Source organism: Fusarium redolens, assembly GCF_020744475.1.
Source record: "Fusarium redolens strain MPI-CAGE-AT-0023 chromosome Unknown BKA55scaffold_25, whole genome shotgun sequence".
NCBI classification, from domain to species: Eukaryota; Fungi; Ascomycota; class Sordariomycetes; order Hypocreales; family Nectriaceae; genus Fusarium; species Fusarium redolens.
Window position 1 is genome coordinate 352,260 of NW_025763688.1, and position 15,057 is coordinate 367,316.

Here is a 15,057-nt window from a genome sequence, read left to right on the forward strand (position 1 = left end):
ATTAGTTCAGGATATCAATGCGGGTCAAAAGGATTTAGCCATCGTTTACATTTTCCCTAGCCTTGACAGGACAGAACTTTCCTCCTCATCACATGTTTGCAAAGAAGCAAGGGGTTTGACTCGTGCAACATGGCTTGAAGAGTTAGCGACTGACGTGGGCGGACGTGGGCGGACGTGTCACTGAGCACAGATGGCGTTTTTAGCGTTTGTAAAGACAACGAATAACGTCCAGGACTAACAGAAGCGGACACCTCCCCGGATAGTTTCAAAGAAAGTTTAAGTACTGCCATGGCTACCTATTGTTACGTCGCTTAAAGTGCCATTATGGTTTGATGGCTAGGTAGATATGCGCCGCTAGCCCCTACACCACAATTCTAGTTCCTCTTTACCTATGAGGCATTTCCACGATAGGGGTTGAGCCAAAGTAGTGCCGATGCGGTAGGGATTTGCAACAGTGGCGCACATGTTACACCCGTTGACGAGTCGGTATATGACTTAAAGGGGAGGCAAGTTGGCCAGGGGTGGGTATCAGGGGCTACGCTTGCCAAGGGCCTCGAAGGGACCAGACTTGATGAGTATCTCGAAAGAGCCATGTCCGCCAAGAACCGCTGGCGTCGAGAAGCAATCCAATTGCATTAGATTGAGCACTATAACTATATATTCTTAGTTCTCGTTATAATTCGCGAACTTATATCGACTTTAAAGACTTTCTATAGCATTCTACTTCCTTTAATATATTTATATGCTATTATATCTAAAGTTTTATAACTTAATACTTATAATAAGGGCTACTCTAATTAATACTATATAAAGGTAAAAAGAATATTACTAAGGGTATTAAGAATAAGATATAATATATAATAATAGTAATTTTTATATATAGAAATTAAATATATTATTTTAAGTATATATTAATAAGATTATAAAATATATAATTATAATATATATTTAGCTTTATTATTATAATATAGTTTTATTTTATAACTTTTATAGGTTTAATTATTTAAACTTAAAAACTCTTTATATATTAACTTAGTATTATATTACTTTACTACTTAAATAAACTAGCTCTTATCTTTTATTTTAAATAATAACTACTAGTAAGTATATATCTTATATATGCATAGTTAAGTCAGACAAAGCCTTTAACCTTAATAAGATCTATTAATCATAATACATATTCCATCCGCTAACGCATCACTCTCCTAGTAATTAAACATATGCCTAAACTTGTCCCAACACCGCTTTCGTTATACCGTGTATAGGCCATGCTTCTGCGTTCTATATCTCACTGTCATAAGCAGCGCGATCCCTCGTATGTAGTTCATCGGGCCTTGTAACGCTAGTGTTGGTAATACTCGGGTAGCTATTTAGCTCCTGCTGACTTCGGACTATCTTCGCAATCAGATCTGCCATTGTGATTTCGATGATAAGCTTGACACTATAGGCAACTGGATGAAAAGTGGCATAGAGGAAAGGGTTCGGTAATGACATCATGGCTATGATTAAGATCTGAGATACAGTCAGCCCTGCATGGCATAATATTGGGAACTCTGACAGTACCTACATCCATGGATAGAGAGACGACAACGGCGCTGACATTGAAGTTAAAGAGCAGCTTATATTTTGTAAGTCCTTCGGCTATTAGTTCACGCCGAACCTTATGTAGAAATGCTGAATTCAGGGCAAGGTCCATCGACAGATATAGCACTTTTTCAGTACGATCCGCAATGTCATTGATGTGCATCATTTTCTTTGACTGGGTCAGACGGGCAGGTATCCATATGCAAGCAATTGTAATGTTAATGAGGCCGACAGTAACAAGGAGAGACAATTTCAAGTACTTGGCTCTCTTCCTGTTAACCATGACCAAGCCCAGTCGGTTCGCAATAATCTGCAAGGCTAGCTGTGTCTGAAAGGTCCAGAGGATGACGCTCGCAAAAAGGAACCTCAAACTATGACGTGTGGCTCTGTCAGTAATGCAGTACGATGACGGAGGGGTTTATGGACAATTGGCTCACGTGCACTTCAGGTCACCCCGAATGTATAACCAATAGAGGCCGGCTTGAAGGAGATTGGTTAAGAGTAGGGTCCATACCCTTTAGGAAGTTATCATTAACCCCGAACTGGCCAAGGGAATACGAATGCTTACATCCAAGTGTAGAAGTTAAAGAATGACCCTGTTCTCCTGTAAATGGCAAAGGACTGTTGCCCAGCTTTTGCGCAGGTCGTAATAGAAAACCCGATCGCCATGCCGAAGTATATATTTGGGAGTTCAACTGAGTATACCGGCGCTTCGAGTGCCTTAGACCCCATAATGGCTTTACACGACAGACTGACCAATACAGGTTCAAGTGAGAAGCCTGAGGAACTGTCTTCAGGTGCGGATATTGCATAGCGTAGGGAGATCTCACTGCAGCCAAATCCACGGTCTCCTAAATAAGGAAATCCACCTAAAACCTCAGTCTCTGTAACGGAAGCCAATTGCCCAGGGCAACGTTTAAATAAATCCCAAGGGGATAAATACCGAGTAAAAAAGAGTCTTAATAACCTGGTGAGACGGGTTTCGTATGCGGTTGTGTACCTTGGGCAATAAGACAGAAATGAGAGCTATATAATGCTAAATGCATCCCCAGTCACAGACTGAGGGAGATCGTACATTGAATAAACAACTTACTTGGTGCAAGAAAGGTATGTCGAGGTAGATCGCAACGCCACAGCTACAGCGATATGTCTCACCATCACAACATGAAGAGCGCCCGTAAAACCGGCATTTTGTGAATAGCCGGATGACTAGCACAGCTTTAGTACTAACATAAGCCAGTAATCACCGCATGATAACATAATACAGCTCGGCACTTGCTAACTAGCCCAGCCGTTCAACCTTAATTGTTACCGGCATGCAACAACTGAACTAGCAAAACGCCTTAGCCTCCCTAACTAGACTCTTCGAATTGTGTCTCGAAGCGTGGCCAAAACCAACAGCATCGAGGGTCTAGACACCCTCCCTGAGAGAAATACTACATCCCCATCCTTTGGACTTAAGCAATCGCTTTATTCCATTATATTTTTATATCTCCCCCGCCTTTCTTCTTAACAAAACCTAAAAAACTATTTAGAGATCAGATTTAGGTATTCATTTTAGTTCTAGTATGTAGAACAACAAATGAACGACAGGCATATTAGGTGCTTAGTTAGTAATTATTCGGGGCTACTAGGCACCATTCAGCCAGCGTCACCGCCAACAGCCCAGGTGCTTACGGATTGTCTGGTGGCTGCAGGCGGCCATTTTGCACATGCCCCAGCACCGTGGTTCCCAAGCCCATAACCACGTCACCAAAGAGGTTGGGCATCGTGATTTGGCGTCTCGTAGAGCTGTCACTAAGGCTGCTAAGAAGCATCCTTATGCACGAATCGAACAGTAAAGGTTAGTACAGAAACAGACATTGGTGGAAATCCCTGCAACAACAATCAGAAAGGTTGGGGCCTGACTCGGCCAATGTCCACCCCAGGCTGAGCTCCGCTAAGCATCAGTCCAATTAGGTGCCACAGGCGCCATACACAGTCCCTTGCAAACCATACGTTCCGCGCAGAGAGCTCGACGCATATGTGCTGGGCGAAGCATCGCGTGTGATTAGATCATGCCGCCTACGCCTACTAATCTAACTATAATTAACAGTGTGGCTGTTGCTAAGGTCATTGCTACTAGTCAAGTCGCTAGTTGCTAGTTGTTGGGAAATCTATGGCCCGACCATCCTGGCCAAGCTTATCTTAGCATGATTTCCCTTATCTGAAGCTACCAGCCTCGCATAAATTGGCCTCGCTTCAGCCATGTCATCTTAGACGATACATGGTCTCTTAAACCTCATTCTCAAGCGCTCTTCGGTGCAATTAGCTGGTCGTCACACAAGTCCCTTGGGGGCCCGGGGGCTGGTTGCTGCAACTAGTCGCTAGACTGTGGGATAATTGCGCCTTGGATGACTACTTGTTAAAGAAGTACTAAATGGATAAGATAATTAGCAGACCACCCTAACAATGCTTCTAACTTGGGCCGCCTAATTCCTCTGAGATGGCAGTTAGGGATGTATCTCATTGGATTTTAGAAAGTTACTAATTCTCTTAATCACTTAACTGAATCATGCTGGAAAGTTCCGCTCCCCTTGTTTGGCCATGTTACGATCCTAGCGGTTATATCACGTGCACTCCATATTTTTTTACCAATCACATACAGTCACCACGAGCTAAGACATTCCATAAGTAACCGCCAAGGGACAGTCACGACAGATCACAGAGAATCACCAGTAATCCTCATAATCACCAAGTAACCCAATAGTCATTACATAATTACTTCTAGTATATAGCCCACACTCATTAGCACCTTCCTAGATTCTAGCTTACTAGCTATTAATATAACTTCTTTACCTCAGTAAGCCTAAAATGCACTATTAACTATTAAGAGATATAACACATCGCATCGCTCAGCATCACGCCCTACATTATCTGCAAACATAAACCTAGTACGGACTAGCTTACCTGTTTGGAAAACCAAACCGTCACAGGCCAGCTTCCTAAGACCTTGGCAACTATCCCGGGAAGCTCCGTTCAGTTACAAACTTGGCGTCCAGTCAACATGACGCAACGGAGAGTGCAATATGTAGCGAGGCTTTATGTGGAGATTGTCAGGGCCTACGCCACTTTTGACAAGACCTAACAGCTAACTGGCTATAATAAGGATTACAGTCTCTTCTAAGAAGAGTGGAGTGCTTTGTTAAAACCTAAACTATTTACACTTACAAGGACTAGAGGCCTCTTCTGTATATAATATATTTTTTAATTTTAAAATCCTAGTCTTAAATTTAAATAAACTTAAGGAATAAAATACTATTTTTAATTAATTAATATATAAAGTTATATAATCTTAGTTTAAACTATAATTTTATTATTAACTTATTACTTTAATACTTATATATAAAGTTAAAAATATATATACTATATACTATAATTTAATATAATTTAAATTAATTAAATTATCTTTTATCTTTTAATTATATAAAATAATCTCTAGCTTTTAACTTCTTTTAATAGTAATTTAAATATTATAATTTTATATAAATTAAATATTAATAGTTAAATATTTATATAAGATTTAGCCCTAAGTATTATTTAATTATATTTATCTTATTATATTATTTTATATCTTTTAAGTAGGTTAAAGAAAGAAGATTAACCTAGCTGCTAAGAGCTCTAAAGTGTAACAGAGAGAAGCCTTATAATACATGTCTAGAGCAAAATTCGCGAGCTACCATAAGACGAGTTAAGAAAAATCTCATGTGACGCATAAGGCTGCTAAAAACAAATACCCTCCACATTGCGTCACTTATACCAATGCCAAACCAAGAAGGCCTAGGGCCTGTCGATATGGGCAACTTACTGCTCTCTTCCTCATCACTATGTAAAAGTCTAGGTATCCCCTGTAATCGTTTCACTATTAAGTCCTTTACCTTTGCCAGCTAATCCTTTATATAATTATTTATTTCTTTATAGTCTAGATACTTAATATCTACTTAGAAGTTTTGTATATATCAAAGACGCTTAGCAGAAACTAATTTAACTGATATAGGGTTATTGTAACTTCTTACCCGGTCCCAGCATTTAATCTCTCGGTTCTATTTATCCTCGTCCTCCTTAAAAGAGACCGCTTTCGACAGCTTAAATAACCTTTTTTTAAAAGGACACTGAGGAAGGTTAATAATAACTGTTGTATTTTATACATAAGAACTATAAGTTTACTTAATATAACTACACTTCCGGTCCTTCTATGCATCTTGTAGGATGCATTTATACGGAGCCCTTTAATCGTTTACTTCCTTTCATACTGCGTTATCGCTTCCTTGAAGTAATCTTGCGCCTCTTCGCACATTTGTCCCCGCTGATACTCCCATCCGCCCTCCTTAAAGAGGTCCTCTCCCAGGCCAATGGCGAATTGATCACTGCCTTTAGCCAGGCCATCATACATTTGGTCAATGAATTCAGCTAATGGCATGCCGATTTCACGCCCGTTGACTAGATCTGGCTGGTTCCTCTCGTCATATAGCTCTGTCTGTACCGCAGGCGGGAATACTTCCACAATGCGTAAAGAATAGCCAGCCTGTCGGAGCTGATACCGAATACTCATGACAAAGGCATGGAGGGCAGCTTTAGAAGCATTATAATTTGGTGTCCGGATCATAGCTGGGATCAGCCCGAGAGTAGCATTGATATATATTATATTTCCATGAGGCTCATTCTTGAGATGAGGTAAGAATGATGTTGTTAGATAAACAGCGGAAGTATAGTTCGTCGTAAGCTCATCCCCGAGAAGTGAGAGGTTTATTGTCTCGGGCCGTGAGAAGTTGAAGCCACGTTGGACACCCGAGCTGATTATAACACAGTCAAGATCTGGATTAGACTGGATGATATTATCAGCAAAGGCTTTAATGCCGGTCAGATTCGTTATATCAAAGGCGACGGCACTGGAGACGTCCGAGCCGTGTGCCTTCACGAAAGAGTGCAGGCGATCCCGTCGGCGACCCACTACTATAACTTTGGTGCCGTTCGTAACAAGCTTAGATGCAAGAGACGCCCCGATACCCGAGGTAGCGCCGATAATGAGTGCTTTCTTATAGAGCGGAGCCATGGTAGTTTAAAGGAGATACTGGAGATTATAGAGGGTGCTGGGAAGAAATTGGCCTGGTGAAGTGGTTTTTAAATGATAGATAGGTTTGTAATCTGCAACTGCACATTCTCTTCACCATATTTATCAATACTCTAGAAGCTCGACATATAGCTGAGTATATCGGCTCCTGTAAATGATAAGTTGGCGGTGGTAAGAACTGTCTTATGTGCAGGACGTACGGCCAGAGAATGGCACTCTTAGTTGATATTTAACTTGCTGGGCAGCTGCCAGCGTCTCTCATTCAGGCGCTAGTGCCTCAATCGCTGGGGCGGGGTATGGCTTGGAGGGCTTTGCCAACTAAATGGTTAAACTTTCCATTTGCGTAGCAGGAGGCTCTAATAAACCCCGCTAAAATCAAATGGGAGGGAGCCTCTAACTATATCTTAAACTTATCATTAGGGACACAGTTAGATTAATTGTCTAATAAATGCGGGGTCTATACCCTGAAAGCCACCTTATTATTATGACGTTACTTAAATGCTATTGTAGTGTGATAAGGTTGAGGGGTCAAAAGTAGCTTCAGCCTGTCTGCCTCGGTAGCCCGGACGATGCTCCATAGTTGGTCGTTTTGCCGTGCAAGCTTGGTCGCAATATCCCGTGGCTGATCCTTATCCCGCAGCGCCTAATTCACGCCATAGACTTGCTGGATTTTGTCCCTCTTCTATTGCAATTTCTTGACCTAATTGCTGCCCTCTTTAAAGACCTTGTCGCTAGGCCCTCTCGGGCCTAGGATCTCAAGGTCTTGGATGCTATAGCGCTCTACTTTAGTCTGTATCTGGTATTTTAGGCCGAGGATACTAGCGATAAGAATGTTAGTGGCTCTATAGACAAATACCAGCTCCCCAGAGTAAACGGAAAGTACTCGCCCCACCACTCGAAGCAGACCATCTCGACGTGCCAGTCAGCGGCAAGGAAGCAGAGACCATTATCAGAGGCAAAGATAGAGCAGGTGAGATTATAACCGTCCACAGCACTGACACAGTCGGCTAGAAGGCTCCTGCCACCGAGGACGAGGCCAAATATTTTATTTAATCCGGTCAGTATTACGCCACTAATAGCTAATAACTATTTGCCATAATAATACCAAGGTATAATAATCCGCCTTTACATTAATACATATTATATTTATATCTAAGAGCTAATACAGAGTTAAAAGGAATAAGAGGGACTAAATAGACTATTTTTAAGGTAAAGATCAAGAGTCGCCATATTACAAAGACTGTTAGACTTGATAGCTTAAGTATTAATACTAATTAGCCGCTTTTAAGGAGGATGTAAAAGAATATAAAAGCCTATAAAGGAGGAAATACCTAAGTAAATAAGGTATTAAGATATATAAATATTATAAGTAAGTATTAGTACTTTATATCTTTTATTAAAATAAATATTTAAAAGTTATAAATATAATAAAGAGATTTTTAATTATGTTTAATAACTTAAATTCGTATTTAATTTTAGATATTTAAATATAATTATCATTGTTCTTAGGATAAAAAGGCTCCTGTTTCTAAATAGCTAGGGGGCGATTTAGGTTTCTTATAATAATAAGGATGAAATGCCAGGTCTGAGATCTAAGTTCTGTATAGTGAATATAAGTTCTCGGCCACAGGCCTCAACTGCAAATAACACATCTGGGTCTGAGCTATATGAACTAGTTCATAGCCCAATCACATATTGCACACCCAGCTGAGTTAAAGTTATTTAGGCTTATATGGCAAACGATGTTCTCATTTGCCCCTTCTTTGCAACGCTTATATGTATGTGAGCAGCCAAGGCCGTGGACTTCGATGAAGGCGAGAACAATTAGAAATGTCCTTTGCCAGAGCCTTACTACCCCGGTAGAGAACCCAAAACTTTCATCTGGGAGTCACGTAACGAGTGGCGCGGACAGGTGTGGTTGTTGATCCGTATTTCGTACCACCAGATTACTTTGAGTTTCGAAGTGCAGAAACCAGCGTCAGACACAGGTCAGAGGAGTGTGTGGTAATGGGCTGCTTCAGTGAGCGTTTTTCTTCATGTGATAATAGTTGGATATAAAGTCATCGTGCTCTGGTGAAATATCCACAGGACATCGATTCGGAAGTAATTGAGAGCCATCACTGTGCCCCAGAACCTTTTCCCGAAATGTTGTTCAAACTCGTCCTTCCTTTCTTTCTTTGCCTCTCTTGGGGCTCTGCTAGCCCTCTAGCAGTCGAGCGAAGAGGTAAGGAAAAATTGAAATACATAACTTTGTAAACTGACTGAGATTAGATGTTGACCCAGATATGTTGTCAATGTTTCACCTGATGAAGCAGTATGCCGATGCCGCATACTGCCAGGAGAATAATAACTCGCCTGGAGACAAGGTTTCTTGTCACTTTAACAACTGCCCGTTGGTGCAAGCAGCGAACACAACCACCTTGGCCGAATTTGAAAAGTGAGCTTACACCAGAGATTTGTCACAATAAAGGCCGTCTCACATGTTGAGTTGTGATCCTAGCCAGTCCTTTGCTTTCATCCCTCCCATTCCCCCAACCACGATAATCAAAATCTTCTTCAAATGGCTACAGCATTCCATTGAGATCTCCATTCTGACAAATTATTGGTAGTTCTCTTCTTACCGACGTGACGGGATTCGTGGCTGTTGACTACACCAACCTCCTCACGATTGTGTCTTTTCGAGGTTCAGCATCGGTTTCAAGTTGGCTTACCGATATTTTCTTTAACCGCATACCAGTGGATATATGCAGCGGGTGCACAGCACACTGGGGCTTCTGGACGTCTTGGGTTGCCGCTCGCGGCCCAGTTCTCCAAGCTATAAGAACCGCTGCGGCAATAAATCCTGGATTCCGCATCGTCGTCACGGGCCACAGCTTGGGTGGAGCTATCGCCAGTCTCGCCGCAGCAGAGCTGAGGAATAACGGGTACAGCACAGACTTGGTATTTCTACCTACGGATATCCCACTAGCGGATTGGGTTTGCTCATATCTTCATAGTACACGTTCGGCGCTCCGCGTTTTGGTGACGATGCCCCAGCACGTATATCACTAATCAAGCTGGTGGTAATTATCGCGTTACGCATTACAATGACCCAGTCCCCCGTGTGCCACCTATGTTTGTTGGCTATGCCCACATTAGCCCAGAATACTACATCTCGACACCTGGTCTCGCGCCTGTTACCACTGCTGATATCCGGGTATGTACAGGCATTAGAAATCCGGATTGCAACGGGGCATGGATAATAGTGGACATCCTAGCGCATATCGAGTATTTTGACATCATGGGGCTTTGTTACCCACTTTTGGACATCTAAAAGGCCGCCAGGCTCTGCTTCGCCTCTATGGCCAGTTGAGTGGCATTTTATACACTTTCCTTACTTTGAGTATCAAGACTTATCCAGCAACGTTGGAATTGGCAATTTGATAGCCCTGCGGGTATTCTCTTTAATACTCATCTGCCACCAGTTCAAGTGTGCTCTTTGTATCAAGAAATCTCACGTTACAACGCATCTACATGACAAGCACGATATCACAGAGGACGCCGGAAGGGGTCCAATACAGTTCCTCTAGACAACCTCTGCAACCCTGTATCTATCCCTACTAAAATGCTGTGGTGCATTAGCCTCTGTCACATGTTACTGCCTGAACCACGATCGAGTGGGCTTCGTTATATAAAGATCGGGCCATCATGTGCATTTCCCTGGACCGGGCAATAATCCCGTAAATTAAGCGCAATAACTAGACTAACCAATATTGACGCTACCTCCTAGAGTGTGATAGTTTGCTTTGTTGCAAATCACCGACGTTTCTCTACCCCAGTATCAGGTGGGAAGCCCCCCAATGTTTCTACGAAGAGCACACGCCTGCATTTGTCTCTGGTACGACCCTCTCACATCTACTACCAGAGGTGACAGAATTTCGAGTGCCATACTGTTGCGAATCCAAGACTGGCAACATGTGGTCTACGGTATGAGGGCAATGGAGAGGGACAGACCAAAATATAGGGCAAATGGTTTGGACATGTTGTTATATATCTCTGATTCTCTATCTGCTAATAAATTCTTTTAAACAATTTGAGGTTTTGGATGATTGAAGGCATCTTGGAGTCTAATATCCATTTCATGGTTCGAGGTAAGGCGTGTGATAAGTGTCACCTCTTAGCCAGATTCGACTCTAAATAACACATCTCAAAAGTACACTTTAGGCAGTATATCTATTTAATGGTCTAATGGGTGTAATAGAAAATAATTTTCAATTATTAGCCATAAGAAAATCTACTATCTCTAACCAACCCAACCCTTAAGGAAGTCGTCATCCCAGAGTTAGTTCGATAAAAACCGTATTAGACTACTTCCGTTATAGAACAACCTATATCTGAAATTGGCCTTCTCCCGGGGCTTTCTCACCACTGATCTTATTATCCACTATAACAGAGGAGGCGCTGGCTAATTTAAGATTCTTGATTCAATATAGCAACGCTGCAAAGGCAACCAGGCCCTATGTTGCAACTTACAAACATATAATAGCCAAGAAACCATGGTTGTACTTAGAGGCGTCGTTTTCGCGGAAAGGCTGCTGCCATGCCAAGCCACCGAGGTTTGCACTTATGACGATGAGTACTTGGTCGACAGAAGTGCTTTCGTATCTTTCAAGGAGGTTGCCGTCCCTGCCATGAAGAGCACGAAGACGACGTATTTGGCCCATTTGTCAGTGATGACGACAAGCATGTACTGAACACTTGTAAGTAGTAGACCGTAGCAGGTACATACAAAACAGGCTGGGCCTCGAAGTTTGACCTTTCAATTACTAAGCGACGCAAGCAAGAATAACAAGTACTGTACTCAACGCAACCCTCGCTCCAAACATACCGATGCTATACCCTTGTTACGACTTAGTGCACCGTAGTTTCCTATAAGGAGCTATACGAACCACTGCAATTGCTACAGGGGCGATTATAGCCTAGTCTTTTGCCCTGTGGCACGATGGTTAGGTGCGACACTTACAACCCAACACAAAACATGTACTCTCCACAATATACAGCAAGACCGGGATGCCCCTGACATCCAAAATATTTCCCTAATCACAGAGCACATAGGCCTACTACTTAAGAATAACACAGAACCGATCCAGTGGGAGTGTCCACAATCTTCAACGATACGGAGTTTGCGGGCTGATCAAGGGACACGGACTTCTGGCGGAGATGACTCTTGGAGGTTTAAAACAACAATTTGGATTCCTATAATAGACCTCTTAGAAATGGCCATCAAGACTCTCCTATCTTAGGGGGGGAAAAAAAAGTGCAAGCATACCAGTTCTTCACCGTAATACAAGAAATAGGTTTAGTAGACTCAACACATATAAGGCTAAGGAGAAAGAACGGACTATGACTATCACCAGAATACAGGGCCTACTTCATGTAATCAACAGCCGACCCAACTCCATTGTTCAACTACCTAAATCCAAGAATGGGGAGCGTCTCCAACCATTTCATAGACCCGAGAGCGCCTAGGGTCTCCGTGTATACCATGGGCCTCAGTCTGAACAGAGTCTCCACTCATTTCATATGGTACAGCCTGCGGTATAAACTGCGGTATCCCTTGGGATGTCGTACTTTGAGCACCCGGCGAGCCTGGTTGATTCATCCAACCTTGCGGTGAGGCAGAATTGCCGGCCGAGCTTGGAGAGGTCATCATGGAACTTCTCCATCCGGACTGCACGGAGGAATTTGGGCCCGGCTTTCCGACGATCAGGTTAAATGACGGTGTGCCAGTTGATTGCGTTTGTTCCATTGGAGAAATCTGCGATGGGGAACGCAGTCGCTCAGCAGAAGAAGTACCATTCTCCTTCGACCGTCGAACGAACCAGAAGATTGCGAGAAATACAAGCGACAGAGCTATAAAGCCTCCAATTGCGCTGCCGATAATGGCTCCGATATTGTTCCTGTTGGGGGGAGACGGAGGAGCAGGAGGGGAAGAAGGCTGAGAAGCATTAGAGGAGGATGACGACGTAGTAGAAGAAACAAATTCTGTTGATGCGATTTGCGAATCGGAGTTGGTGTAGGTTGCAGTGACTAAGCCTGCGTTTTTCTGATCCTTATAGGTAAAAGCTACGCTCGAAGCTCGTGTCTCGGGAGTTGGCACGCATCTGTAGTCTTGAATCCCGTCTGGGTAGGCATAAGTTCGACAATAAGCAGCTGACTCTTCGGTGCTACAGTGCAGTTCCTGCTATTAATACACATATTCATAACCCTGTAGGGAAACTTGGCTTACCAGCGAAGATTGTGACCACCCACGCAGACATCGTTGCAAATATCTGTATTCAGTGCTTCCTCCCTCTCATAACAAGTAAGGTGATACTCCCACTTATTATAGTCCGTAAGGGGGCCGCATATTAATGCTATTGAACTCATCCACATACAAGGTTGATGGTTTTCGCACGTAATTGGGACACCTGGACGCCCCGACAACCAGCCGCACGTCTCATCCGGCGCTATGGTGACTGTCACCACGTCGTTTGACGAACTAGCTATCTGGCGTTTTGCAGCTTGTCGGGGCAGAGGCATCTCCACCATCTTGGTTTGTTCAGGTGGTCGATCATGGCTCGAGGCATGAAACTGTTGCGTAGGCTCCGAAATGGCTCGTCCCTGTGAACCCTGTATAGCCAACACGATGAGGACTATGGCAAAACCCAGTAGGTTGCTCATGGCGACGGTATCATTGGAGAGATCTTGGAAACAAACTGTCGGTAGTCATATTTGCAAAACGTAGACACATAGTTTTGCTTTGCACGTTCTCGGTCTCGGACCTCAACAACGGCGGCATATACGCGCTCACAGGCGGCCCCGATCGATACCAGAATTAAAGCACCTTACATAAACAGTGTGCATAACACAACCAAGCCTTTCCGGGACGCTGAGAGGGTGGAGGTCTAGAATTAGTGTGGCCTGGTGCATAGCCACCAAAGAAACTCAGCCTAAGATAGGCTTGTTGATATGAGACATGAAGGTGGGGGAGGTGTCATAATGATGCAGCCACTAGACCACGTTTTGGTTAGGGCTATACAGGAATAAAGACACCGTAAGCCACTAAGAAATTAGGCCAACAACTGCAGGACGGTGCGAATAAGTTGATGAATGGAATTGCGAAATGAAGTAGTTAGGAGGCTTCTATTACGCGTCATTGTAACATAGTCGTTGTGTGATAGGTCTAGCTGCACGGTATCGTCAAAACAACATCTTTGAGGAATCATAAGCAACGTCAAAAAGGCTCAAACGATGGTTCAGGTATACCATACTTCCCCTTCACATGTCAAGCTCTAGCATCATCATCTATAGCTTTCGTTTCTACAGTTCCAGAGACACACTTTCTACGGCTCTCCACAGGTGACATTTTCCTGCCCCATAAGCTGGCCATTTCTACGATCACGACCTTGGCTTATGCATTGCCAGTGACTTACTCACTACTAGATGTGACAACCCCTCTCCTACAGGATTCTCACATCCTTTTCCGTTATGTATCAGATCAAGGGCGGATATTATGCTAGCCTTGCTATTATCATTGTAAAATAATTTAGATGTACTTATTTTGTTTCCTTTACTAGATGCGTTCCAGACCTCAGTGGTTATTTTACTAGATAAGTCAGTCTCTAAGTGATACCACACCGTTTAATAGGCCTGTGGCCTCATTCCCAAAGAAACTGGATTCAAGGGCAGGCCAGCTTTATAGGTGATGTGTCATCGCACAATACAATCGCATTCTGATTCGCTGGCCTGCATTGATTTGACGAAGTGCTCCTGTAACCGACGAATACATGATGGTGTGATAAATCATCGTTGCAACCACCGCATCGCCCTCCTCCTTCAATAGAGGTGCGTGTGGTTTGCGACCTGACCATGGCAACTACACTGACCGATAAGGTTACCAACAATCAACTTTGAACTGGGTAACGTATTTCACTCGTCATGTGGTGATTTGAGTATCGCCGTTCTAATTATGAACGTCGTCAAAAGTATCCGTTTGAACACGGCGATCTAGATGACAGCCTAGAGCCCTCATCGATAAAGATTGCATTAGACAAAAGAAAGTAAAAGGCGTACGCCACGAGGAGAATCATTCCGCCAATGATCGCTCTATTCGACCCTGTGACGAGGGAGACAAGCTGGATTTCGCCTATCCGATGAACCCATCTAAAAAAGGTGAAAGCCACTGAACCCACGGAATCCAGAGAAAACTGGAGCCGAGGAGAGCTGAAACTTACCATGGCTTCTCGCAATGCCCATGGCACCTCTTCTAACAACTCAACCTTTCATTGATCCCAACTCCGACAAATCGGATACGGCGGATATACCTAAATTTCAGATTCGAC

General features: G+C 43.2%; 4 protein-coding genes across 4 annotated transcripts; 1 reads left to right on the forward strand and 3 right to left on the reverse strand.

Annotated features, from left to right (window-relative positions):
* Window positions 1-1,281: 1,281 nt before the first annotated feature.
* On the reverse strand, window positions 1,282-1,957 carry BKA55DRAFT_527187 (uncharacterized protein; the record flags this gene model as incomplete). The annotated part of the gene is made up of 2 exons (XM_046188907.1): window positions 1,282-1,512; window positions 1,568-1,957. Coding segments are annotated over 2 exons (621 nt in total), but the record flags the coding sequence as incomplete, so codon positions are not given.
* A 3,800-nt stretch (window positions 1,958-5,757) lies between these two features.
* Window positions 5,758-7,053, reverse strand: BKA55DRAFT_584263 (uncharacterized protein). The gene has a single exon (XM_046194297.1). The coding sequence runs from the start codon at window positions 6,674-6,676 to the stop codon at window positions 5,861-5,863; it is 816 nt and encodes a 271-aa protein (XP_046042614.1). The 5' UTR covers window positions 6,677-7,053; the 3' UTR covers window positions 5,758-5,860.
* Window positions 7,054-8,795: 1,742 nt separating this feature from the next.
* BKA55DRAFT_667983 (Alpha/Beta hydrolase protein) lies at window positions 8,796-10,007 on the forward strand (the record flags this gene model as incomplete). The annotated part of the gene is made up of 5 exons (XM_046197866.1): window positions 8,796-8,918; window positions 8,966-9,131; window positions 9,304-9,634; window positions 9,691-9,695; window positions 9,731-10,007. The coding sequence occupies exons 1-5, from the start codon at window positions 8,840-8,842 to the stop codon at window positions 10,005-10,007; spliced, it is 858 nt and encodes a 285-aa protein (XP_046042615.1). The 5' UTR covers window positions 8,796-8,839.
* Window positions 10,008-12,146: 2,139 nt separating this feature from the next.
* BKA55DRAFT_527114 (uncharacterized protein) lies at window positions 12,147-13,396 on the reverse strand (the record flags this gene model as incomplete). The annotated part of the gene is made up of 2 exons (XM_046188900.1): window positions 12,147-12,900; window positions 12,963-13,396. 2 exons carry the CDS (start codon window positions 13,394-13,396, stop codon window positions 12,147-12,149), a joined length of 1,188 nt encoding a protein of 395 aa, XP_046042616.1.
* Between the last annotated feature and the right edge of the window lie 1,661 nt (window positions 13,397-15,057).

Excerpts from the sequence above, each read along its gene's own strand:
- BKA55DRAFT_584263 (XM_046194297.1), bottom strand. The coding sequence starts at position 6,676 with ATGGCTCCGCTCTATAAGAAAGCACTCATTATCGGCGCTACCTCGGGT.